This window comes from Mastomys coucha, unplaced genomic scaffold (assembly GCF_008632895.1).
Source record: "Mastomys coucha isolate ucsf_1 unplaced genomic scaffold, UCSF_Mcou_1 pScaffold21, whole genome shotgun sequence".
Taxonomy (NCBI): domain Eukaryota; kingdom Metazoa; phylum Chordata; class Mammalia; order Rodentia; family Muridae; genus Mastomys; species Mastomys coucha.
This window is the reverse complement of record NW_022196904.1, coordinates 25,229,465-25,254,972: the sequence shown is the minus strand read 5'-3', so window position 1 is coordinate 25,254,972 and position 25,508 is coordinate 25,229,465. Positions and strand designations below refer to the sequence as shown.

The 25,508-nt window shown below is 45.9% G+C and overlaps 1 protein-coding gene across 1 annotated transcript in view; it reads left to right on the top strand.

Moving 5' to 3' along the window:
• Wtip (WT1 interacting protein) overlaps positions 1-25,174 on the top strand; it is a 26,093-nt gene extending 919 nt beyond the window's left edge. Inside the window, exons 2-8 of the mRNA XM_031386163.1 lie at positions 7,386-7,487; positions 14,010-14,077; positions 14,217-14,279; positions 14,534-14,664; positions 15,692-15,743; positions 16,391-16,459; positions 24,471-25,174. Of these exons, the coding sequence (XP_031242023.1) occupies positions 7,386-7,487; positions 14,010-14,077; positions 14,217-14,279; positions 14,534-14,664; positions 15,692-15,743; positions 16,391-16,459; positions 24,471-24,611 (626 nt within the window). The 3' untranslated portion in view covers positions 24,612-25,174. The remainder of the gene's footprint in view (positions 1-7,385; positions 7,488-14,009; positions 14,078-14,216; positions 14,280-14,533; positions 14,665-15,691; positions 15,744-16,390; positions 16,460-24,470) is intronic.
• Positions 25,175-25,508: the final 334 nt, after the last annotated feature.

Genomic DNA, 25,508 nt, shown 5'->3' with positions numbered 1-25,508 from the left:
GGGGGGGGGGATCCAGACAAAATCAGGCTGATGGACAGCCTAAGCTATTTTCTGGACACTTTATAGAAAGAAAAAAAAAGATTATTTACTTAGAGACAAGGTTTCACTCTGTAGCTTTGGCTGGCCTGGAACTCAATTATCTTCCTGCCCCTGTCTCCGGACTGCTAGGATTAGAGACATATGGACTCTGCAAAAGATTTAGTTAGGTGTATACTGAAAGTACCGTGGGAGGTCAGAAGGTGTTTGATCCCTTGGAACTGGAGTAGCAGTCGGTTGTGAGCAGACGTGGGTGTTGGGAACGGAACTTGAGTCTTCTCCAAGAGCTCCAAGCTCTTAACTGCTAACCCATTCTTCAGCCCCTTTTGCTGGGCATTCTTCTTCATCCTTAACATTGCTCCTACTAACGTTTGATAAAGAATTGAAGTGACCCTCCCCTTCTAAATGAGGCATGGATAGGGACAGAAAGATGGGGTTCCCTAGGTACCCCTGTACCTGTGTAACTGAGACGTCAGTGCTGGTAGTGGCTGCAGGTGGGACTGTGTGAGGCACAGGACCAAGCCAGGCATTCAAGGCTTCTCTGGGCCAGGTCTTATATACAGGATATTTCCTACAGGAATACCAAACTAGGGGAGTAGCTCTGTGATAGAGCACTTGCCTATCACTGCTCTAGGTTTGTTTCCCAGCAAGGCAAAGCAAATAAAACCACAAACCAGCCATACAGATGGCTCCAGTTCCCGCGTGAGAGCCTAGAAAAAAAAAAAATACAAAGAAAAATACACATTCAGACTTTACCCTTTAACTTGGCATGGTTGGTACAGACCTGTGACTTTTGCACTGAGAATTCAGGAACAGTGGGAGAGCCTAGTCTGCATGTGGTTCCAAACCAGTCAAGACGGTGCTTCAAAAAGTAGCAACAGAAAATAGACTTTATACCATTAAATACCAAAGAAAGGGACTCTGACTTATCCCAGTCTTGGTAAAGAAATCACATGCACTAGCAAGGTCCCAGAGCCTCTGATGGCCTTTCTTGGCACAACAGTTAGGTGAGTCAGGTAGAGGGAGTGAAACTCCCGGCTTGGGGATGTGCATGGTTAGCAAGCCTGGCACAGGGCTGGCTGATTTTGAGCTGTCTCATTCTGTAGAGCTAGCAGCTCCAGGATGCTTTGAAATAGATCTTATGGGAGTAGAGGTTGCACCTTAGCAGGTCATGTGGGTGCGTTCCAGGGTGGAGGAAGAAAGTGAGGGTATGAGAAGGTTGTAGCCCAAGATGGTCAAGGGTGTGCGTAGGGGCTAGAGTGGCCTGTCTTTGGATTGAGGTGCTTGATTGGAAGACTTGAGAATTCAGGATGGGGAATCTGTGGTTTAGCCAAGGTGATAGCTGCTGTAAATGGCCTGGGAGTAGGAGGTGAGTGAGAAACTGGCCTCCTGCCAGGAGCTGAACTGGGACATTTCAACTGGATACTTTCTGTGCTCTTGGTTGAGCATCTGATCATCTTCTGGCCCGTGCATACTTAGAGGCTTGGCACTGGTCTGTCTGTTGGCCCCTATGGCCACTCTCAAGTGTGTGTGTCACACTGGGTATTTAATGTGGGCGTTAAGGCACTGATAGCCAAAAGCTGCTGGAGGTGAGGATCCTTTCTAAAGAGCATTGAGGGCTCAGCTTTAGCCCTTTTAGCCACTCAGGAGACTGAGCTGGGTGATTGTAGAGGCTCCCTTTTCTGAATAAGGTCTCATCTAGTGCAAGCTGCTCCAGAATGTGGGGCCTTTTATCTCTATCTCAGGCCTTCACCCCAGGCACTGGGATTGTAGGCGTGCACCACCACAGCTAGATTATGGGGTGATGAGGATGGAACCTGGGGCTTCATGCATGCAAGGCAAGTACTCAGTCAAATGAACAATATCCTCAGTCCCCCTTTTTAGATGGGGTCCCTCTCTATACCAACCTGACCTCCAGGTAACCATCTTCCTGCCTCAGCCTTCCTGAGTGCTGGGATTACAGGTTTGAGACACCACACCTGCTCTAAATGCTAGCTCTCACTCCCTAAACCAAAAATACACCTTTTTTTCTGGTTCTTAAAAATATGAGCAATTTTGGTTAAACTATGTGTCTGATGACAGTTGTTTTTGAGCTACAAAAAATGGCAATTTCTAGGTGTGGTAAACAGCTGTAATCCAAGCTTTGGATTTAGCAGAAGGATTATGCGTTCCAGGCCAGCCTGTGCTACAAAAATGAGACCTGGACAGCAAAACAGAAAACAAAAATGTGTTAGTTTCATTTTTTTTTTTTAATTTAATTTAAAGGCCAGAGTCCTAGCCTAGGTGAGCCTTGAGCTCTTCCTGCTTCAGCTTTCCAGGTGCTGGGATTATAGGCACATGCCATCCTGTCCAGCTTGCAATTTAAAAAATTTCAAGTCTTTTGATCTGAATAAATACCTCTTACAGAAGGAAGTATGACTTTTTTTGTTTTGTTTTGTTTTTGTTTTTTTTTTTTTTGTTTTTTTGTTTTTTGAGACAGGGTTTCTCTGTATAGCCCTGGCTGTCCTGGAACTCACTCTGTAGACCAGGCTGTCCTCGAACTCAGAAATCCACCTGCCTCTGCCTCCCAAGTGCTGGGATTAAAGGCGTGCGCCACCACCGCCCGACAGGAAGTCTGACTTCTAAGAACCTTGTCTGTAGTGTGTTCTTCTGTGTCGTCCCTAGCTCCCTCTTCCATAGACAGGCTCTGTGTCAGCTGACTTCTTGGTTACCCCTGTGCCTTCTCTCCAGTTCTGCTGTCTAATGGAGGCCATACTGTTTTTGCTTCTCTTAGCAGCCTTTGGTTCCAGCTCCTCCTGTTTGATTCTTCATAGGACCTCTCACTGTGTGACCCCCATTTTGTGTGTGTGTGTATGGGTGTAGGCACATGAATGCTGTGGCATGTATATAGAGGTCAGAGACTAGCTTGTCGGAGTTGGTTCTTTTCCATTTCCATGTAGGTTTTGAGGCTTGAACCCAGGTTGTCAGGCTTAGCTGCAAGACTCTCCGAGCCATTTCAGTGGCCTGTTTTTGACCTCAGTGGGTTTGTAGGATTTTGTGTGTTGCCTTTAGCCTTAGTCACTTTGCTTTTATGTTCCCTTGACAGCCTTCTGGTCTCTTGATGCTACTTTCCTCTTCACTCAGGATTCTGAGGTCCCCAGTGTAGTCTTTGTGGCCTGGCTTCCTGTTTCTCCCTCTGTGCCCCAGTGCGCGGCCAGCCTGCCACCTGAGAGGGTACCATTCTGCTCTTTCTGACCTCTACCTCCAACATAAGTTTTCATCTTTCCATTGGCCCTTTCCTTTTGGTTGTAAATTTGTAGAAGGATCTTTCACAGGCATACATACACATGCACTGCACACACACATACACAAATTAGTGTTTTTTTAAAAAATACAAACGTTTAAATCCATATAGCATCAAGTCCCTCTGCCCTTTCATTTTACCTCCTTCCCATCTCAGCTATTTGTTTATTTTATTTGTTTGTTTTTCTTTTTAAAAAAGATTTATTTATTATTATACATAAATACACTGTAGCTGTCTTCAGACAGAAGAGGGCATCAGATCTCATTAGGATAGTTGTGAAACACCATGTGGTTGCTGGGATTTGAACTCAGGACCTTTGGAAGAACAGTCAGTGCTCTTACCTGCTGAGCCATCATGCCTGCCTATGTTTGTTTTTCAAGACAGGATTTCACTGTGTAGTCCGGCTGTCCTGGAACTTACAGTGTAGATCAGGCTGGCTTTGAACTCACAGAGATCCACCTGCTTCTGCTTCCTGAGTTTGTCTAGCTGTTTTTCTTTTTTTTAGATTTTTATTAGTTTTTTTATGTATGAATATTTTGCCTGCATGTATGTATGTGTACCATGTATGTGCTTAGTGCCCACAGAGGTCAGAAGATGGTGTCCCATCCCCTGGGACTGGAATTACTCATGGTTGTGAGTATCCATTGTGATGTTGGGAATCAAACGCCAGCCAATCCTTTTCAAGAGCAGCCAGCCTAGCCAGTGCTCTCCAGACCCTTATTTTTTTTATATTTTGAGACAGCATTTTTTATCTAGCCTTGGCTGGTCTAGAACTTACCGAATAGACCAGGCTGGTCTCAAAGTCATAGGGATCTGCCTGCCTCTGCCTCTCAAGTGCTGGAATTAAAGGTGTACGCTATCACACCTGGCCTCCCCACCCCCAACTTCCAGTGTTGATTTCTGTGATTTAGTCAAGTGAATGGGAAAGTCTAATTCTCATAGCTGAGGGGTTGGGGGAGGGGAGAAGATCGGAAAGAAGACTTTTTTATTTCAGCAAGAGAAGTCCTGTAGTGTGTCATGGGTGATCAAGATGAGGGAACAGGCCGGGCAGTGGTGGCACATACCTTTAATCCCAGCACTTGGGGGGGCAAAGGCTGCTGGATTTCTGAGTTTGAGGCCAGCCTGGTCTACAGAGTGAGTTCCAGGACAGCCAGGGCTACACAGAGAAACCCTGCCTCGAAAAACAAAACAAAAAAACAACAACAATAAAAAAGATGAGGGAACAGACCAGGTGTGTTGGCGCATAGCCTAACATGTGCTGCTTGGGAGATAGATTGAGAGTGCTTAAAACCAGGGTAGGAAAGCTAACTGAGCAATATAAAGAGGGCAGGTGAGATGATGACTCCTTGTGTTACGGCCTTTTCTGAGTTCACTTCCCCAAGCCCCATATTAAAGCAGAGGGTTAGAGTGCATGATGGTGGAGCAAAGGCATGGCCACGGAACAACTGAGAGCTCACAGCTTTTGTTTATTTATTTTTTTGTGAAACAGGGTCTCTACCAACCCTGGCTGTCCTAGACCTCACCATGTAGATCAGGCTGGCCTGGAACTCCTAGAGATCTGTCTCTGTCTCCTGAGTACTGGGATTAAAGGCGATACCACCACACCTGCCTCAGAGCTCACATTATGATTTGAAAGCAGGAGGAAGAGAAAACACACTGGGGATGGCCTGAGTCTTTGAAACCTCAAACCCCTCCCAGTGACATACCTTCTCCAGCAAGTCCACACATCCTGATCCTTCCCAAATAGTTTTACTAATTGGGGATTAAGTATTCAAACACATAAGCTTATGGGGCCATCTCATGCAAACAACCAGAGATAATGGGTAACTGAAGAGAGCAGCCTTTTGGGTCTCCTGGCCACCTGGCCTGCCGGAGTGGTCCCCAGTTCTGTCCAGTTTCCTCTGGTATCCCCAGATTTCTGCATAGAAAGTACTGTCCTGTCAGCTCCTGGAGTTAAGACTACAGAGGACTCTCCTTCACCATCCTGGGTAAAAGTCACAGGCCTCCAGGTGTGTGGGTGAGGGAGGGCTCACACGTGTCAGGCACACACTCTGTCACTAACTTGAAATCCTAAGCCCCTAGATTTATGAGTTTACAGACCAGATCATGCTATGCAGCTGTGTTTTTCTGGAACTTTCCATGGAGCCCAGGCTCACCCTGACCCTGAGGTGCTCCTACTTTAGCCTGAATTAGAGGTATGTATCAACATACCTGGCCTAGATTTATTCTTAGTTTTGTTTGAAACGAGGTTTTGTATAGCCCATGCTGGCCTCCAGCTCATTGTATAGTTGGCCTGTCTTCTAAGTGCTGTAATTATAGGCATATGTCACCATGCCTAATTCTCATAGAATTTTTTTTAAAGAATCTTTGTAAAATTTTATTTATTTTTACTTTTACTGATTTGTAAGTGTGTGTGCCTGCTTACCTGTATGTGTACTGTGTATGCAATGACTGAGGAGGCCAGAAGAGGGCATTTGATGTTCTGGACCTGGAGTTTCAGTGCCTGTGGGAGGCTATGCGTGTACTGGGAAGTGTTCTTAACACTGAGCCATCTTCTCAGCCCTGGGTTTTGCCTGCATGTGTGCAGGTATGTGCACCACTTGCATGCCTGGTGCCCCAGAGGTCAAAAGAGGGCATTGAACCCTCTGAAACTGGAGTTAAGGATGGGTGCGAACTAAGTGGATACTGGGAATTGAACCCAGGTCCTCTGCAAGAGCAGCCAGCAGTTTTAACCATTGAGCCACCTCTCTAGTCCCTCGATTTATTCCCTCCCCCCAACCCCTACTCCCACCCACAGACAGGGTCTCTCTGTGTAGCTCAGGCTGTCCTGGAACTCATTCTGTAGACCAGGCTGGCTTCAAACTCAGAAATCCACTTGCCTTTGCTTCCCAAGTGCTGGGATTAAAGGCATGCGCCCACCACCGCCTGGCTTCGATTTATTCTTAATGAACCTTATTTTTCTCCACAGCATTTGTTTCCATCTGACATTGCCACCATCATTGTTACTGTTGGTTTTTTGGTGGTGGTTGTTTGAGACAATGTCTCCATATAGACCCTTGACTAGCCTCCAACTTGCTGTGTAGCTCAGGCTGGCCTGGAACTTTGAGCTATCCTCTTGCCTAGGACTCCTGATTTCTGTGGTCACAGGTGTGCATAATCTGACATTGTGTAACTTGTGCTTTGTGTCCCTCCTCTGGAATACTCTGTCCTTGGGGCTTGGGATTTTTCTGTGCTACAGTTTGGGCAGGCAGTCAGCAGGCTGTTGACATCTGTGGAATGACCTAGGGAATATGTGGATCTTGTATAGATGGGGAAAGGACACCTGCAAGGGCAGTGATGCCTTTGAGTGTACCTGTGTGGTGTGCATGTTATTTTGAAGAATAGGATTTGGTTCAGAGGCAGCAGGAAGGTTGTTTCTCAGTCGGAGGTGGAGGGATGTGGAGTGCCATTTCTAGGTCTAGTGCTGATGTCATTTGTAGCTGATGGGTATGTCAGGCAGGCTCCGCCTATGCCCCGTGAAGGTCTTTGGATGCTCAGGCAGCAGTAGCTGACCTCGAGTGTGTCTGTATACATTGCCTTTCTAGTCACTGGCCAACTCCCTGGCTGAAACCACTTCAAGGAGGAAGTGATTTTGACTTTGTACTGTGTAACATGACAAGGAAGGCATGCTGGCTGGTGCTGCCCTGTTGGTAATGGCAGGGGCATGAGGGCAGGGTCTCATGTCTCAGTGGATTAGACAGAGGAATGTTTGCATCAAAAAGCAGACTTGAACTGCTGCCTCCAAGACCTGCCCCTAGTGGCCTGTACCTGTAGCCAGGCACCATGTCCCTACGTTTTCATAACTTTTCAAGAGTGCTACCAGCCAGGTGCTATGGGGGACCTCACACATTTGATATAGAGCAGTGTCTCTTTAGCTGAATGTTAGCTGTTAAGGACCTGGTGACACTGGCCTTGGGAGATCAGCTTGGGAGGGTCAGGCAGGTGGACACCTGACCAGGAGCCTGACTGGCCACCCAACTCCATAGTGCATAGTACCAGCTGCTGCTCTCTTGCTCCTCCCTCACAGGCATTTGTATCAAGTGTGGGCTTGGCATCTATGGAGCGAGGCAGGCATGCCAGGCGATGGGGAGCCTGTATCACACCGACTGCTTCATCTGTGACTCCTGTGGTAGGTAACACCCCACCCATCCCCTCTGCCTCTGTCACTTCCTTACACCCAAGTCTCAGCCAGAGGAAACAGTTCTGGGCCAGAAGGAGGCTGCCACAGTCACACATTCTCCCAGTGTACATGGTTTGTGGCCCCTTGGTTTCTGGGCCTGGTGTATGTGAGAGGCCTGGGCCTAAGGAAGGAGTCTTTGCTGGCTGTCAGAAAGGCTCCTCTCCGATCCTTGGCCTTGGTGCTTCTGTCCACACAGGGTACTGCTCTACCCGGGAGGGATGGGAGCATGGGGTGAGGGGGCTTGAACCTGTCTGCACATGGGGTTACTGTTTTTAAATGGTTTTTGTTTTTTAGGTTTGCTTATTTTACTTTATGTGCATGAGTGTACACCATGTGTGCCTGTTGGATTCCCTGGAACTGGGGCTGTGAATGGGTGTGTCACCATGTGGGTTCTTTGTAAGAGCAGCAAATGCTCTTAACTACTAAGCCATCTTCAGTTCCTGCATGGGATATTTCGATACATATATTTATCACAGTATATCTTAGGGTTTCTATTGCTGCAGTGAAACGCCATGACTAAAAAGCAAGTAGGGAAGAAAGGGGTTTCTTTGGCTTACACTTATTTCCGTATTGCTTTTCATTATTGAAGGAAGTCAGGACAGGAACTCTATGTTATTGTGTAACATGACAAGGAAGGCGTGCTGGCTGGTGCTGCCCTGTTGGTAATGGCAGGGATATGAGGGCGGGAACCTGGAGGCAGGAGTGGATGCAGAGGCCATGGAGGGATGCTGTGTACTGGCTTGCTCCTCATACTTGCTCAGCCCTCCTTCTTATAGAAACCAGGACCACCAGCCCAGGGATGGCACTGCCCATGAGTTGTGCCCTACCCCAGTGTTCACTAATTGAGAAAATGCCTTACAGATGGATCTCATGGAAGCATTTCCTCAACTCTAGCTTGTGTCAGGTTGACATAAAACCAGCCCATACACAGTATAATGCCTAGTCTTTAAGTCAAACTAAAGCTGCTTTTGGGAGATTGTGAAGACATGAAGATGTTTGCTCATGCCTGCAATACTGGCCGTCGGGAGGCTGAGGTAGAGCAGAGTTCAAGGCCTGCCCAGGTGACATAGAGAGACTATTTTTCAAAAGCAACAGCAGACCCATCCCTCTGCATTAAAGGCATACTACCATTGCTTCAGGGCTCTGTTTAGACCAGTGTACTTACTTTACTGTGAGGTAAAAAATCCCTCATGGGCCTCACATTCCACCATCCTTTGGTTAAGTCAGTAATCCACCTTTATCTTATTCCCACTGCAAAACATTGTCCACAGCAGAATCAAGTGCACTATGGTTAGATCCATTTTTTAATTGTTTTTTTTTTAATATTTTCTTTAAAATAAAGGGGAGGAAGGGTAGGATAGGAGTATCTCATCAATAAAGTGTTTATTTACTGCACAAGGAAGAGAATCTGAGTTTGAGCCCCAGCATCCATGCAAAAACAGCTGTAGTAACTGACCCCAGGGCTAGGGAGGTGGACACAGAAGAATCCCAGGGTCTTGCTGGCTAGTTCATCTGCCAAATTGGTGAGCTCCAGGGCCAGAGAGAGTCCAAGAGAGTCAGATGGAGGACAGTCAAGGCAGACGTCCAGTGTTAACCTCAGGCTTTCACGAGCACATGCACACATACACAATTTTTTTTAAAAGATTTATGTGAGTACACTGTGGTTATCTTCACACACACTAGAAAGGCATCTGGTCTCATTACAGATGGCTGTGAGCCACCAAGTGCTCTTAACTGCTGAGCCATCTCTCCAGCCCCATTTTTTCTTTTTAAATCTCCCTTATTTTGCCTTATTCAACTATAACCTCAGAATATTTCTTTTCCTTCAATGTGACCTTAAATCAGGCTTTCTGCTGAGCAGCCGCTAGGAGCCGCTGGTTAGCTGGAGCTGTGCTCTCTAGACTTGTATGGAAAACTAATTGCCTTCTGGTAACACAGCCTCTGGCTGAATTCATTCACCATTTCCGGGAACCTTTTAGCTCGACTGAGGCAGGACTGTTCTCAGGTTGTCACCAGCCCTGAGGTTTGGCTTTATCCTTAGGGCAGCTGTTGTCAGGGTAGTGATTTTTCTTTTAATCTGTGTCAGTGGCATACACCTGACTGCCAGACAGAAATCCGCTGTGTAAATAGCCCACAGCTTATTTCTCCATGTAATTGCTAATAGACACTAGACTGCTGTGAACTCTCTTGTAGAGTTCACTCTTCCGCACGCTTTCATTTCCCTTGAGTAAATTACAAGGAGTGGGCTTTTCTGGTCGTAGAGTATGCAGATATTTAGCTGCCAAATTATCTTCCTAAGGAACTGTACCATTGGTTTTTTTTTTTTTTTAAAGATTTATTTGTTATTATATCTAAGTACATTGCAGCTGTCTTCAGACACTCCAGAAGAGAGCGTGAGGCCTCATTACGGATGGTTGTAAGCCACCGTGTGGTTGCTGGGATTTGAACTCAGGACCTCTGGAACAGCAATACTCTTAACTGCTGAGCCATCTCTCCAGTCCATTAGGTTTAATAAGCAACTTCTAGTGAGCATCTTATTGTTTGTTCTTTTTGGCCATTAATACATCTTCTTTTCAAAAAATACTTATATTTTTATTATGTGTTGCATGCATGCCCATACGCTTGCATGTATGTCAGGAAATGGAACAAAACTTTTTCTTTTGGGGGGGAGAGGAGGGAGGGGTTTCAAGACAGGGTTTCTCTGTGTAGCCCTGGCTGTTCTGGAACTCGCTCTGTAGATCAGGCTGGCCTTGAACTCAGAAATCTGCCTGCCTTTGCCTCCCAAGTGCTGGGATTAAAGGTGTGCACCACCACTGCCTGACTCTGGAGTTTTATTTTTAATTATTATACCTGCGTGCATGTTTTGAATGGGGACTATGTATTTGTGAGCACAGGTGCCAAAGGAGGCCAAAGGTGTTGGATCCTCTGGAGCTGGAGTTACAGATGACTGGGAGCCATCCCTTGTGGATGCTAGAAACTGAACTCAGGTTTTCTGCAAGAATATTACATGCTCTTAGCCACTGAGCCATTTTTGAACCCAGGTTTTGAATTTTTTGTTTTTGAGGCAGGGTCTCTATAATTACCTAGTTAGCCCTGGCTGGCCTGGAACTTGTTATATAGACCAGGCTGGCCTCAAACTCAGAGACTGTCTTGCCTCTGCCTCCTGACTATTTGCCTTTTAACTACTGAGTTATAGAAGTTTATTGATGAACATTTAGGTTCAAATTATTTATATACATTTTCTGAGTAATTTCTCTTAGCATGATTTAAAACCTGTTTTGGTGATTCTTTTGTTAAGAAATGTTAAATTTTGACTAAGCCCAGTTCATTGGTTTTTGTGTGATGGGATTACAGGTGTGAGCAGTCACAGTCAGTTTAGGCTGTTTGTGTTTATGTTCATTGGTAACAATTTCATGTTAGAGTTGTATATGTACAGAGGTCAGCTCCAGGCAGTGTTTCTTAGGAACTTTTTGTTTTTTTTTTTTTAAGGATTTATTTTATGTAACTGAGTACACTTTCTTCAGACACACCAGAAGAAGGCATGGTATCCCATTACAGATGGTTGTGAGCCACCATGTGGTTGCTGGGAATTAAACTCAGGACCTTTGGAAGAGCAGTCAGTGCTTTTAACTTCTGAGCCATCTCTCCAGCCTCCCCCTGCCCCTTTCTTTTTTTGAGGCAGGGTCTCTCACTGGGAACTAAGGCTTGCCAGTTAGGCCAGTGTACCTGACCTGCTAGCAAGTGGCAAGTGTCCCTGTCTCTACCTCCTCAGTACTGGGATTACAATGGTATGCCACCATACTTGGCTTTTTATGTAGATGCTGGGGATTGAACTTGGCCACGTGTATGTTCAAGTACTTCACTGACTGTGCCACCTCCCCAGCCCTCCTTTTCACCTCTTTTAAAGTCAATTTCTACAAAAATAAAAGATGCCAAAATTGGGTAGCATCTGAAAGTGAGCATGGCAGTTGTGAGCTGGGAAGGGTCCAGGATTTTACCTTGCAGCACACTGGCAGGTGACCCCCCCATTCTTCATGATACTGGCAGAAGACACATACTTCTGGGTCAGAGTGTTCACATGCACTTCCTGCTCTGCTTGACCCTTGACTCTCATGGAATGGGATGCACTCCTGGTAGATGCTGCTGCATACTCTGTCTATATGGCAAACCTTAGAAACCTCAAGTTTAGGAATTGTAATTAAAAAAAAAAATTTGTTTTGAGGTGGGATTATTATGCTGCCCAGCATGACCTCAAACTTCTTGGTTCAAGCAAGCCTCTTGCCTCAGCTTCTGGAGGAGCTGGAACTCCAGCAAGCCCTACCACACAGAGCTTGAGGAACCCCAATACAATAGGCTGTCAGCAAATCTCCTTGCCCCTTGCCCCAGAGGCACATCTCATCTTTGTAATGCTGGACAGCAAACAAACACATGTTCTCCCCAAGGGAGATGCTCTCTGTCTCCTGAGTTTACTCTGCAAACATTCTTGAAAAAGAGAAACCAGATTAAGAGCTGCCAGCTTTGCCTAGAAGATGTGCAAAATGAGTTATGAAATTGGCTCCCGCCAAGCTGTCTGTCTGTACCTATGTCTTGGATTTTTCTGGGCCAAGTCTGGTTTTATAGCATGCAGCATACCCACATTTTCTCTCAGTATTGCTATCTTCATGCTGCTACCAGCATAGCTTCTCTGTGTGTCTGTCACCAAAGGCCAGGAGAGAGATCAGATCCCCTGCAGCTGGAATTACAACCAGTTATGGCCACCTAATGAGAGTGCTGGGGACCTAATTTGGGTCCTGTGTAAGAACAGTGTCCAATCTTAAGTCATCATCTTCTCCAGCCTCATAAATGCAGTTTTAAAAATTGTAGCTTCATTTTCCCAGTATTTGTTGCCAGAATAAAAATGTGTTTGGGAGCTCGGTGGTGGAAGTGGTGGTGGTGGTGGCGGCGGCGGTGGCAGCGGTGGCAACAGCGCATGCCTTTAATCCCAGTACTCCAGAGGCAGAGGCAGGTGGATCTCTAAGTTCGAGGCCAGCCTGGTATACACAGCAAATTCCAGGACAGCCAGGGTTATACAGAGAAACTGTGCCTTGAAAAACAAACGGGGCTGGTGAGATGGCTCAGCGGGTAAGAGAACTGACTGCTCTTCCGGAGGTCCTGAGTCCAAATCCCAGAAACCACATGGTGGCTCATAACCATCCATAATGAGATCTGACACCCTCTTCTGGTGTGTGTAGACACAGCTACAGTGTACTTACATATAATAAATCAATCTTTTTTTTTTTTTAAAGAGAAACAAACAAAAACCCAAACAAAAATTCATTTGGTTCTCATATGCTGACCTTCAATCCCTTCCTACAATTACAATAAACATAGTAGGTTTACTGGGTTACCTCTGGTGCTCTGCACAACACAATCATGATTATGTTTATAGATAACCATGTGGTAATATGTCTGTGATTACAGATAACTTTACTTATCTCTATTCTCTCTCACCACTAATTCCAAGTCTCATTACTATACACTTGTCTAGAACTAGCACAAAACTGAATCTTTTCACCTGTTTTGTGGTACTGGGAAATCTAACCCAGAGCCACAACCTAGCCCCTCATTGGAGGATTCTAGGGCTCTCCCACTGAGCCACACCCCCAGCCCCTCACTGGGGGATTCTAGGCAGGGGCTCTACCACTGAGCCATGTGGTAGCCTATGTGTGTCCCCAACTCTGGGTTTTTTCAACAGGGTGTTCTAGTATATCTCAAGTTGGCCTTGAACTTTTACTGCTCTGCCTCTTAAGATCTGAAGTTATGGGTGTGGGCTACCACCATACTCTGCTCCAAAACTGTTTTAAGAAGAAAACTACTTAATATCTTACCAAAGTACTTGATGTGGCTGCACATTTTTCACAAGCACCCTCACCAGGTTGTAGTTCCTCTTAGTTGCTAGTAGTCCCATCCAGATAGATGGGAATGCCAGGTGAGCAGTAGAGAGAGGTAAAGGGACAGGTGGTAAAGGTGTGGAGGAGGGGGTCTTCCTGTAAATTCAACAATTTTGTCGACTCTTGTAGTTTCTTCTGAAAAACTTGTTTTTGTTTAGGAGGGGGTGTCTTATAGCTCAGGTTGGCCTCCAGTGAAGCTTTGTAGCCAAGAGTTTCATTGAACTTCAGGTTCCTCCTGCCTCTATATCCCAAGTGCTGAGATTACAGGCATGTGTCTCCACATCCAACTTTATTATTTGGGTTTTTCAAGGCAGGTCCTAGGCTGTAGCCTAGGCTGTCCTTAGACTTCCAGGTCCTACTGTCAGCTTTGGGATGCTGCTTCACAGGTGTGAGCAATCATTGTGGTTCGGAATGTTTATAACAGCAGCATAGCATTACAGAGGTGTTTAGAGATGTTCCCTTTCATGTTGGTCGGAAATGAATACTGAGATCCAAGCCGGGGTCTGTCCCTGGTTGCAGCATGTCACTCCTTACCTTCCAGGGAGACGGCTCCGTGGGAAGGCCTTCTATAACGTGGGTGAGAAAGTGTACTGCCAGGAGGACTTCCTGGTGAGTCTCCACTGTGCTGCTTGCCAAGCTGGGTGGGAGCAGGGCGGGAACCTCCTTCGGACTCACATGCAGACCTGAGGCCAGCGACAGTGAGTGCCCCTTTGTCACGTGACGTCCTGGATCCTGTGTCCCCTCTCAGTACTCCGGGTTCCAGCAAACAGCTGACAAGTGTAGCGTGTGTGGACACCTCATCATGGAGATGGTGAGAACCTCCCCAGTCTCCTATAGCCTCTTGGGGGCAGTGCTGAGTATACTCCCTGTAATGACCTTGCAGCATCTCCCATCGCCTCTTGGGGGCAGTGCTGAGTATCCTCCCTGTAATGACCTTGCAGCATCTCCCATTACCTCTTGGGGGCAGTGCTGAGTATCCTACCTGTAATGACCTTGCAGCACCTCCCATAGCCTCTTGGGGGCAGTGCTGAGTGTCTCACCTGCACTGACCTGGTGCCTTCCCAGATTCTGCAGGCCCTTGGCAAGTCCTACCACCCGGGCTGCTTCCGCTGCTCAGTGTGCAACGAGTGCTTGGATGGGGTTCCCTTCACTGTGGATGTGGAGAACAACATTTACTGCGTTAGAGACTATCATACGTGAGTTTTCCCTGCTGGACAGTGTGGCCTGCAACATGGCCCTCCCTGCCTACCTCTGCCTCTCTGGTTCTTGCTTTTTTTTTTTTCCTTTGGTCTGCCTCTCTGTTTTCTCAGCTGTTGGGGTAGGTGTATTAGTAGTGACTTTTCCCATGTGGTAACGAGTCCTTCACAGAACAGTGTGAGGAAGTCTTTTGGTTTATAGTTTCAGAAGACAGTCCATAATGCTAGGCAAGGCCTGGTGTTGAAGATATGGTGTTGGGTGTCGACAGCTCTAGTTTTGGTGACAGGATCAGAGAGATGGGACTCCTTCCATCTTGGTGGGGCAGAAAGAAGACACATCAGGAAGGAACCTGGACTGAGCTGTAGCCACTAAGCTCCTTCCCCAGTGATTCACCCTCACTAGCCCAGCCTACCTCCAAAAGACACCACAGCCTCTCATAGAGCACCATCTGCTGGGAGAAAACATTTCAACATGAGCCTGGCGGTGGTTCCCATCGAACTAGAAGGGCAGGGCAGGAGCATTTGTGCTTTCTATGGGTAGTCTGGCCACTAGTCCCCTTGCCTTTGCTCCCTGCCTTTGCTTTCGCCTTCATGTACCCCTCTTCTTCCTAGTGAGCTCACCTGACTGTCTGGCCTTTTGCTTCTAAAGAGAGAAGGGCCCTGGTGTCATGTGAGCAGCCAAACTGTTTCTATGCTGTGGCTCCAGGCTCCAGGCTGGCAGCTCTGGGCCTGTGCTGCTGCTGTGTTTAGGGATTGATGCTAGCAGTGTTTGTACTTGGTATTCATGGTAGAGTAGAGGTCTACCTTAGGGATGGCTTCAGTCTGGATACGAGGGGCCAGAGAATTCACAGGAGTTGTCTTGAGTGAGCCTGAAGCCATTCTGGAGGAGGCAAATAGGAACTGTATCAGCTGTTTGCACCAAGAAGGCAGAAGCTGCACCAGCCGGTGTCCACATCGGGTGGGTGGAACAGTGCCCTCCCTCTACTCACTCACCTCCTCACATGTCCATTTTCCTCTATTCTTCCAGGGTGTTTGCACCAAAATGTGCCTCTTGTGCCCGCCCCATCCTCCCTGCACAGGTAGGAACCCTTCATCAGGAAGCAGCAGGTGCCTGACCCCGAGTCTCTGTCTACTTCAGCCTGCTTGGCCTCAGATCCTGGGCTACAGTAGGAGTGGTTGAAGGTGGCCATATTTTATGTTCCTCAGGGCTGAGGACTATATAGGGCGTTTGGGCAGGGTTTGGGACAGGTGTGCCCTGGGTGAATGAAGGAAGCAGCTGCCTGCTTCTAGCTTGTCACACTGCAATATTCCATTACCTGTAATAGGGGAAGGGCTGCTTGCTGGGCTCGTTCAGTCCTGCAGTGGATGTTGGGTATCCTAGGGCCAGAGGATCAGATGAGAGGCCTTGGGCTATGTACCTCTTAATTTTGGGTCTTTCTGCATGTGTTCAAGTCAGCTTCCTGAGGAAACAGGGCTGGTACTGGGAGTCCTTGGCTCTGAAGAAGTGAAGATAGTGTGTATGATTCAGCACCTATGTGACTTTCTTATTGTCACATGCTGGTCAGGGAAGATGCCCAGCACACATACATATTCACTCTTGGACATCTGCCAGCGTTCTGTGTCTACCGACTGGCACATTATAGAGAAGTGTGTCTTCTCTACAATGGACAGGTCATAGTGCTCCAGGTCCAGGAAGAACGTCTGTGAACTCTCCCTTTTCCTCCAGGGCTGTGAGACAACCATTCGTGTGGTGTCCATGGACAGAGACTACCATGTGGAATGTTACCACTGTGAGGTAAGCCCCAAGCTCCCATACACAGGTGCCACAGCCGGACCCACACACTGTTGCCCCTTCACCCTGGGTGTCTGTCTTAGTCAACGTTTCTATTCCTGCACAAACATCATGACCAAGAAGCAAGTTGGGGAGGAAAGGGTTTATTGAGCTTACTTCCATATTGCTGTTTATCACCAAAGGAAGTCAGGACTGGAACTCAAGCAGGTCAGGAAGCAGGAGCTGATGCAGACGCCATGGAGAGATGTTCCTTACTGGCTTGCTTCTCCTGGCTTGCTCAGCCTACTCTCTTATAGAGCCCAGGACTTCCAGCCCAGGGATGGCACCATCCACAAGGGGCCCTACCCCCTTGATCATCAATTGAGAAAATGCCCCACAACTGGGTCTCATGGAGGCACTTCCCCAACTGAAGCTCCATTCTCTGTGATAACTCCAGCCTGTGTCAAGTTAACACACAAAACCAGCCAGTACAGTGTCCATGGACCCTCTCTTGTGGCTTCTGTTCCATACTACCCCAGCAAGCCTTTCCTTTCTTGTGGACACATGCTCTACCTGTATCTGTTTCTCTTTCAGATAGTCACATTTTTACTAGGTAGGATTATTTAGTAGAATTATTAGTAGAAATTAGACTTGGCAGTGTCCGCATGAGGTGTTGTGTGCTGTTGAAGGGGGTTGTCAGAACCTTGGAAAATCAGTTTTCTTGGAGGAGGTAACATCCAGGTTAAAATTTGAATAGTGAATAAGAATTAGCAGATTGAGGTAGTGAAAAGTGTGTGTGTGAGTGAGATTTTATGCTGGTGAAGCTTCCAGAGGTTGGGATAGAGGCCATGGAGACTGGAGAGTGCTGGCTTCCTTACGGCAGTAGGGGGAGAAAAGTCGACAAGATTCTACTCACTTTTTGTTTTGTTTTTGAGACAGAAACTTCACATAGCCCAAGCTGGCTTAGAACTTGTTTGTGTAGCTCAGGCTGGCCCAAAACTTGTCTCTAGTTTTTCAAGGCAGGGTTTCACTGTGTAGCTCTGGCTGTCCTAGAACTTGATATGTAGATCAGTCTGGCCTCAAACTGGGAGATCTACCTGCCTCTTGTCTCCTGAGTGCTGGGTTTACAGGGGTAAACCCATCTTGCCAATAATCCCAGCACTCAGGATGCTGAGACTGTAATATTGCAAGTTCAAAGCCAGCTAGGCTACAAATCAACCCTGGCTTACCCAAACAAAACATCAGCAAATCACATGTAATTGTGGAAGAGGGGGAGTTACAGGGAGGCACTCATGAGGAAGCTGGTTGAGTGGAGGACAATGGGGATGGCGATGGCTTTGGTAGGTGATGGGGTGTGGTGTGGCAATATAGGAGATGAAATGTGTCCACAAAATTCTACAGACGACATGCTGTCAGTTTCTGTTACTGTAACAGACCCTGAAGTCACCAACTTATCACGTAAAGATTTATTTAGCTCAGTTTTAGGGTTTATCCCATGGTGGTGGATTGGCTACATTGCTTTGGTCCTATGCTGCACCAAAGCTGCTTACCTCATAACTGGAATGTAAAAGAGTAAGGAAGAAGCTGGGCAGTGGTGGCGCACGCCTTTAATCCCAACACTTGGGAGGCAGAGGCAGGTGGATTTCTGAGTTCAAGGCCAGCCTGGACTACAAAGTGAGTTCCAGGACAGCCAGGTCTACACAGAGAAACCCTGTCTCGAAAAACCAAAAAGAAAAAAAAAAAAGAGTAAGGAAGAGAGGAGCTGGAGAGACCTTTAAGATTGTTCAGCAGGAAAGGATATCTACTTCTGTCTTAGCTAGGGTTTACTGCTATAAGAGGACACCACGACCAAGGCAAACACTTCTCTAACAAGGCCACACCTCCCTCATAGCCAAGCTTTCAAACACATGAGCCTATGGGATGCCAAACCTATTCAAATCACCACATTGCACTCCCTGGCCTCCATAGGCTTGTAGCCATAATGTAATGCAAAATGCATTTAGTTTAACTGCATAATCTACCACAGTCTCAAAAATGTTTAAAAGTTCTGGGCAGTGGTGGCACATGCCTTTAATCCCAGCACTTGGGAGGCAGAGGCAGGCCTGATTTCTGAGTTCGAGGCCAGCCTGGTCTACAGAGTGAGTTCCAGGACAGCCAGGGCTACACAGAGAAACCTTGTCTCGAAAAACCAAAAAAAAAAAAAAAATGTTTAAAAGTCCAAAGTCTCTTCTGATATTCATATAATCTTTTAACTGTTAATCACCTGTAAAATCAAAACCAAAATAAAGAAGCAGATACTTCTAACATCACAGGATATACATTAGCATTCCAAAACATAACAGTGAGGAAATACTGGACCAAATAAGATCAAAAACCAGCTGGTCAAATTCCACACTCTGCATCACCATGTATGATGCCAACTCCTTTCATCTTTGTTGACTGCAACTCAATTCTTTCTCTTGGGCTGGTTCCACTTTCTGTTAGTAGCTTTCCTCAGATACATGGCTCTGGCAGCTCTAACATCTTGGGGTCTCCAAGGCAACTTCAACTTAACAACTTCTTGTCCCAATGTCTGGGATCCACACATGATCTTCTGGGCTCGAATGTAGCACTCTCTGTTCTGGTTGACTCCACTCTACTGCTGCTGCTTCATGTTCTTGGTGGTCTTCCCATGGTCCTAGGATCTCCAACATACTGGGGTCTTCCTGTGAAACTAGGCTGCACTTTCACCAGTAGCCTCTCATAGGCTCTCTTCATAGTGTCAAGCCTCAATTTCTTTGCGTGACCCCTTCAGTCCTGGGTCCAAGGCTGTGTACCTTCACCAGTTGACCAAGTCTGCTCAGTCAGTCAACAGGAAGTCATCCTTGAGGGAGGGAGTGAGGATGACAAAAAAAAGACAGAACACACAATAGCATGACTCCAGCAAGCATTGAAGCAAGTTCATTTTTTCCCAAGCTGCTGTTATACCATTCATGTAAAGAATAGGATCAGTTCCCTAAGAGAACACGAATGCCAGCCCAGGCTACTATACCCAGCAAAACTCTCAATTACCATAGATGGAAAAAACAAGATATTCTATGACAAAAAGAAGTTTACATAGTATCTTTCCACAAATCCATCCCTATAAAGGATAATAGATGAAAAACACCAACATAAGGAAGTAATTTTTTTTTTTTTTGGTTTTTCGAGACAGGGTTTCTCTGTGTAGCCACTCACCATTTCTTAAATGAATGTAACCTGTTTTCTGTGGCCTGAGAATAAAGTCATTCACTCAAGTCATATAGCTTTGACCATAGCAGGAAGTCTATATCCAAAAATCATGCCTACAGTTCATTCCTTGGCGCAGCAGAACTGTCGACTCTCAGCTTAGCTACGATGGAGGTAAAATCCTTTGGTGATGTGAGTGTCGTTGAAGTACAGCCTTATTACAGTGAAATCCAGTGTCTAAAATTGTTCCTATTTTGGACTTGTACCTAAGTAAGAGCCAAGATTTTAAGGTCTACCAAATACAAAACAAACAGACAAACAAACAAAAAGATTATATATTTATGTTCATTAAAAAAATACTAGTAGTGATATTTTAAAATAGACAGTTAATATGTTTGGAGTTATTTAAAATTTATATTGAGAAAAACATGTATTTTCAGTATTGCTATAGACAAGCATCTACATAAGACTGTTAAATTGATTGTTGTTTTATATCAAACAACTTTTATAATACTCATTTTTATTGTTATAATATTTTATAAATTTTAAAGAATATGAGTATTGTAGATACTGAAGGGGGGGTCTCTGGGAGGAGTTGGGGTACAAAAGGGAAACAAGAATGTGATTTAATTCTATTTACTTAAAATATGTTTTTAAATGTTAACAAATTCAGATAAATTGAAATCATGTATCTTTTCTTATCATAATGCAATAAAACTTAAATCAATAACAACAACAACAAAAGAATAGGGTCAGTTCTTAGTCAAGGAATCAATGAGGCATAAAAGTCGGGTGATCACTGTATCCAGGGACTTATCAAGACGATCAAGACACAAGGAACACATTCCTCAACTGTATTTTTCTTGAGCCTACTTTCTTGTCCTACCCCAATGTAAATATTCTCACCAGTTTCCTAGTAGCAGCACAAAGCGCTCTCCACAATCAAAGGCCTTCCCTGGCTTTTCTCACAGTGCCATGCCTCAGCTGCTGTCTATGGCTCCCTTTTGCCTTCAAAACCAGTACCACCTGGGTGATTCTTACACATTACCAAGTAGAGCCGCAGCACGAGGTACAACCTTGGCTCTCTCTGGAACACAGCTCCTTTGTGCTCTCAGGAAACACTTCCCAGAAGATTTCACCTCAGTGATGCTGGTATCTTCTTAGTCATCTATAACTTCTTAGGTTCAGCTCACCCCTTGAGTGACTCTAAAGCCAAAGCCATGTGGCTCAAACTGCCAAGTTCTGCTGCTTGCTGGGGGCTGGAACATGGCCCCTTGTTCTATTTCATCCATCCCTTGTCAGTTTGACACACAATCATATCCCCTTATGTCCAAATGAGAACAATAACCAGACATGATAGAACTGTCCCTCGTACAACTGCAAATGCATAAAAAATAAGCTTTGGAGGGTGGGATTTTGCCCTGAGGCCCTTTAATCTGTTTATCTCTCACAGTATTCAGCTCCATTCTACTTCTTAGTACTCCCTTAATACTTGACCCATACATTTTGTATTTTTCTTTATTTAAAGGTTTATGTATTTATTTCATGTATGAGTACAATTATAGCTGTTTTCAGACACCAAAAGAGGGCATCAGATCCTATTACAGACGGTTGTGAGCCACCATGTGGTTGCTGGGAATTGAACTCAGGACTCTGGAAGAGCAGTCTGTGCTCGCTGAGCCATCTCTCCAGCCCTGTATTTTTATTTTCTATGCTTGTTATACTTGATCAAAACTCTTTGTAAGAATAATACACAGGACAGAGTATAGGCTAGGCTATTTTGAGATTTTCTTTCTCAATGCAATTAATCTAAATCTCCTCATTTTAGCCTTGGGCACTCTTCAGACAAGGGCAAAAAGCAGCCACATTCCTCACCAAAATATTACAAGAGTGATCTCTAGGCTTCATACTCAAATTCTTCACTGAAACCTTTTAAGCCAGTCTGCAGAGTTCAAATCACCCTCAGCACCACTGTCTTCCATATTCCTACTAGGATGGCCCATTAAGCCCCATGTAAAGTATTCCACTGCTTTCCATATCCAACGTCCCCAAATCCATATTCCTCCAAAGAAAACATGGTCAGGCCAAGCAAAGCAGTACCCCAGTCCCTGGTTCCAACTTCTGTTTTAGTTAGGGTTTTCATTACTGTGAAGGGACATCATGACCAAGGCAACTCTTATAAAGGCAAGCATTTAATTGGGACTGGCTTACAGTTTCAGAGGTTTAGTTTTTAGTTCATTATCATGGGGGAAGCAAGGCAGTGTCCAGGGAGACACCATGCTGGAGGAGCCAAGAGTTCTACATTTTGACCCAAACGTACTAGGTGGAGCCCAAGCATAGGAGCCCTCAAAGCCCACCTATACAGTGACACACTTCCTCCAATAGGCCACACCTAATAGTGCCACTCCCTGTGGCCACATACTCAAACACATGAATGAATCTATGGGGCCAAACCTATTCAAACCACCAGAGCTCCTAAGTCTTAGGGTCTGAGTTTAATCCTTAGGACCCACATGGAGAAAAAGACAACAGATTTCTACAAGTTGTCCTCTGTCCTACATAGGCATGCCATGTCTTACCCACACTCAGACACATAGCACGTATGTGAAAAAAAAAAAAGTCACAGTTCCCAAGACCCATTGAGGACATACCCCCAAAGACCCCAAAATATCTTCAGTGGTTCAACCACTCCCTCCATGGACAAGAGACCAAGCCTCCTCTTTCTTTCTTTCTTTCTCTCTTTCTTTCTTTCTTTCTCTCTCTCTCTCTCTTTCTTTCTTTCTTTCTTTCTTTCTTTCTTTCTTTCTTTCTTTCTTCCTTCCTTCCTTTTTCCTTTCTTTCTTTCTTTCTTTCTTTCTTTCTTTCTTTCCTTCTCTTTCTTTCTCTTTCTCTCTCCCTTTCTTTCTCTCTCTCCCTCTCTCCCTTTCTTTCTTCCTTCCTTCCTTCCTTCCTTTTTTCTTTCTTTCTTTCTTTCTTTCCTTCTCTTTCTTTCTCTTTCTCTCTCTCTCTCCCTTTCTTTCTTTCTTTCCTTCTCTCTTTCTTTCTCTCTCCCTCTCTCCCTTTCTTTCTTTCTTTCTTCCTTCCTTCCTTCCTTTTTTCTTTCTTTCTTTCTTTCTTTCTTTCTTTCTTTCTTTCCTTCTCTTTCTTTCTCTTTCTCTCTCTCCCTTTCTTTCCTTCTCTCTTTCTTTCTCTCTCTCCCTCTCTCTCTCCCTTTCTTTCTTTCTTTCTTTCTTTCTTTCTTTCTTTCTCTCTTTCTCTCTTTCTCTCTTTCTCTCTTTCTTTCTACAGGGTTTCTCTGTGTAGCCCTGGCTGTCCTGGAACTCACTCTGTAGACCAGGCTGGCCTCGAACTCAGAAATCTGCTTGCCTCTGCCTCCCAAGTGCTGGGATTAAAGGTGTGCGCCACCACCGCCCAGTTCCCCTTTTTCTTTGGTTTTTTGAAATAGGGTTTCACTGTCTTTGAATTCCCTGTGTATCTATCTGCACAGGGACACAGATACTGTGTATGCTGGTAGTACTCTATTGCTGAGCTAGATCTCCAGGCTTTGGAGGAGGAGGAGGAAGAGGAGGAAGAGGAGGAGGAGGAGGAGGAGGATTACTATAATTTGGTTTTTTTTCGAGATAGGGTTTCTTTATATAGCCCTGGCTGTCCTGGAACTTACTCTGTAGACCAGGCTGGCCTTGAACTCAGAAATCTGCCTGCCTCTGCCTCCCAAGTGCTGGGATTAAAGGCATGCGCCATCACTGCCTGGCGCTTTTGGATTATTTTGATAGACCAGGTTGAACTCAAACCCAGTCTCCTACTCCAGCCTCCTGAGGTCACAGTCAGATAAATGTGCTGGGAGTTTTGTCCTTTGAGACATCATCTTGCTATATAGCAATAGCTGGCCTGGAACTTGAATTTCTGCTTCTGTTTCTGCCACTGAAGTGCTGGGATTACAGATGTGCTCTCACACCTGGCTGTTAGTTGTTGCTTTGTTCATTTTTCTTTTCTCTTTTTTTTTTAAAAAGATTTATTTATGTGTATGAGTACACTGTAGCTGTACAGATGGCCATGAACCATCATGTGGCTGCTGGGAATTGAACTCAGGATGGTTCCACTCACTCTGGCATAATTCACCGTAGCTGTCTTCAGACACACCAGAAGAGGGTGTCAGATCTCATTACGGGTGGTTGTGAGTCAACATGTGGTTGCTGGGATCCGAACTCAAGACCTTCAGAAGAACAGTCAGTGGTTTTACCCACTGAGCCATCTCACCAGCCTCTGTTCATTTTTTTCTAGTCATTATTAAAGAGTTTAAAATTATGTGTGTTGTGGGGGGGGGGGGGGGGGAGAATCCATGCCTGTGTGGAGAACAGAGTCAGAACTGGAGTTGGAGTTGGTGAAAGTCTGGCTTGTTCTATGGGTATAAAGGTATGAGCTATGGTATTCATGGTTGTGGAACAAGTTCTTAGTGCTGAGCCAACATTCCAGCAACCCCCTACCCCCACAGACCTTGTTCTTAAAAACCATAGCTTGTGAAGCTGGGCACACCTTTAGTCCTAGCACTCGGGAGGCAGAGGCAAGTGGATCTCTGTGAATTGGAGGCCAGCCTGGTCTACACAGTGAATTCCAGGACAGACAGGTATAGAGAGATACTGTTTCAAAAACAAAGAAAAAAACCTACAATAGCTTATTAGGCTGAGTCCACAGTTACTATCCATCCCTGCCCTTTCCCTGAGACTGGACTTGCCCAGCTGTGGTACCTGCCCCAGCCCCATTGTCCCTTTGATGAGGATGCCTTGCTTCCTGCTTGCTGGGGTTCAGAGTTGTGTTTTTCATTCTGCAGGACTGTGGGCTGCAGCTGAGCGGGGAGGAGGGACGCCGCTGCTACCCCCTGGAGGGGCACCTGCTTTGCCGTCGATGCCACCTGAGGCGCCTTGGACAGGGCCCACTCTCCTCACCTGCTGTGCATGTGACTGAGCTCTGAGAAGCAGCCATCAGCGAGAGGAGTGACCCACCCCATGCTCCCCTCCCATTCCCCCAGCTGCTGTCCCTTCTGCAGGGGCCGGACCCCTGCAACAAAGAAGCAATTTCTATTTATTCACCTTCTGTGCCTCAAGTCACTTCCCCTGCTGGATTCCAGGACACCTGCACTGTAGACTACCTTCCTCCGACTAGTCTCAGCTCCCATGGCAGGAATTGGAGCCGGTGGGGGACGGGTGCCTTATTTGTGTATGATCACAGAGCCAGGGAGCATAGGCAATCTGGGAAATACCATGATTTGGCCTTGATAGGTATTTTCAGCTGCAATTTTCTACCTCTGGATCCTGGCTTGGGGTGCTTTCCAGCATCTGCAGCCTCAGAAGACCCAGGAACAGAGGGGGGTGGGACGCGTGAGGGGGCTCCCTGTAGAACCTGCCAGGGAACATCTGTGCACCCTGTGTCCGGCTCCACTACCAAAGCATATGATTTGACTTAAATTAAGTTTTTTCCCTTCTGGAGGATGTTTGCATTTTCTTTAAAAGAATATAGTTTTCTTCTAAAAACTTGGACCATAGTGGTTATTTCTCATTCACAGCAGACTTGTTCATGGAAACATATTTGTGTATTGTGTAGCTAGTGTTATGAAATATAATTGGCAGGGAGTGGGGTGGGTGGGGTACCTGGCGGGCACATGCCAAGGTGTTCCTCTGAGAAATCATGCCATGCACAGATCTGGTATAAAGGGGGTTTATTTAGGGGAAGGGAGGGGAGTGAGGGCCTGGAGAAGGGGTAGAGGCAGGCAGACGGGAGTAGAGCCATGAGGGCAGAGGAGGATAGAAAGGGTGGGAACTGTTAGCTGTAGAAACTTAGCTGTTGCTTTGTTCATTTTTTTTCTAATCAT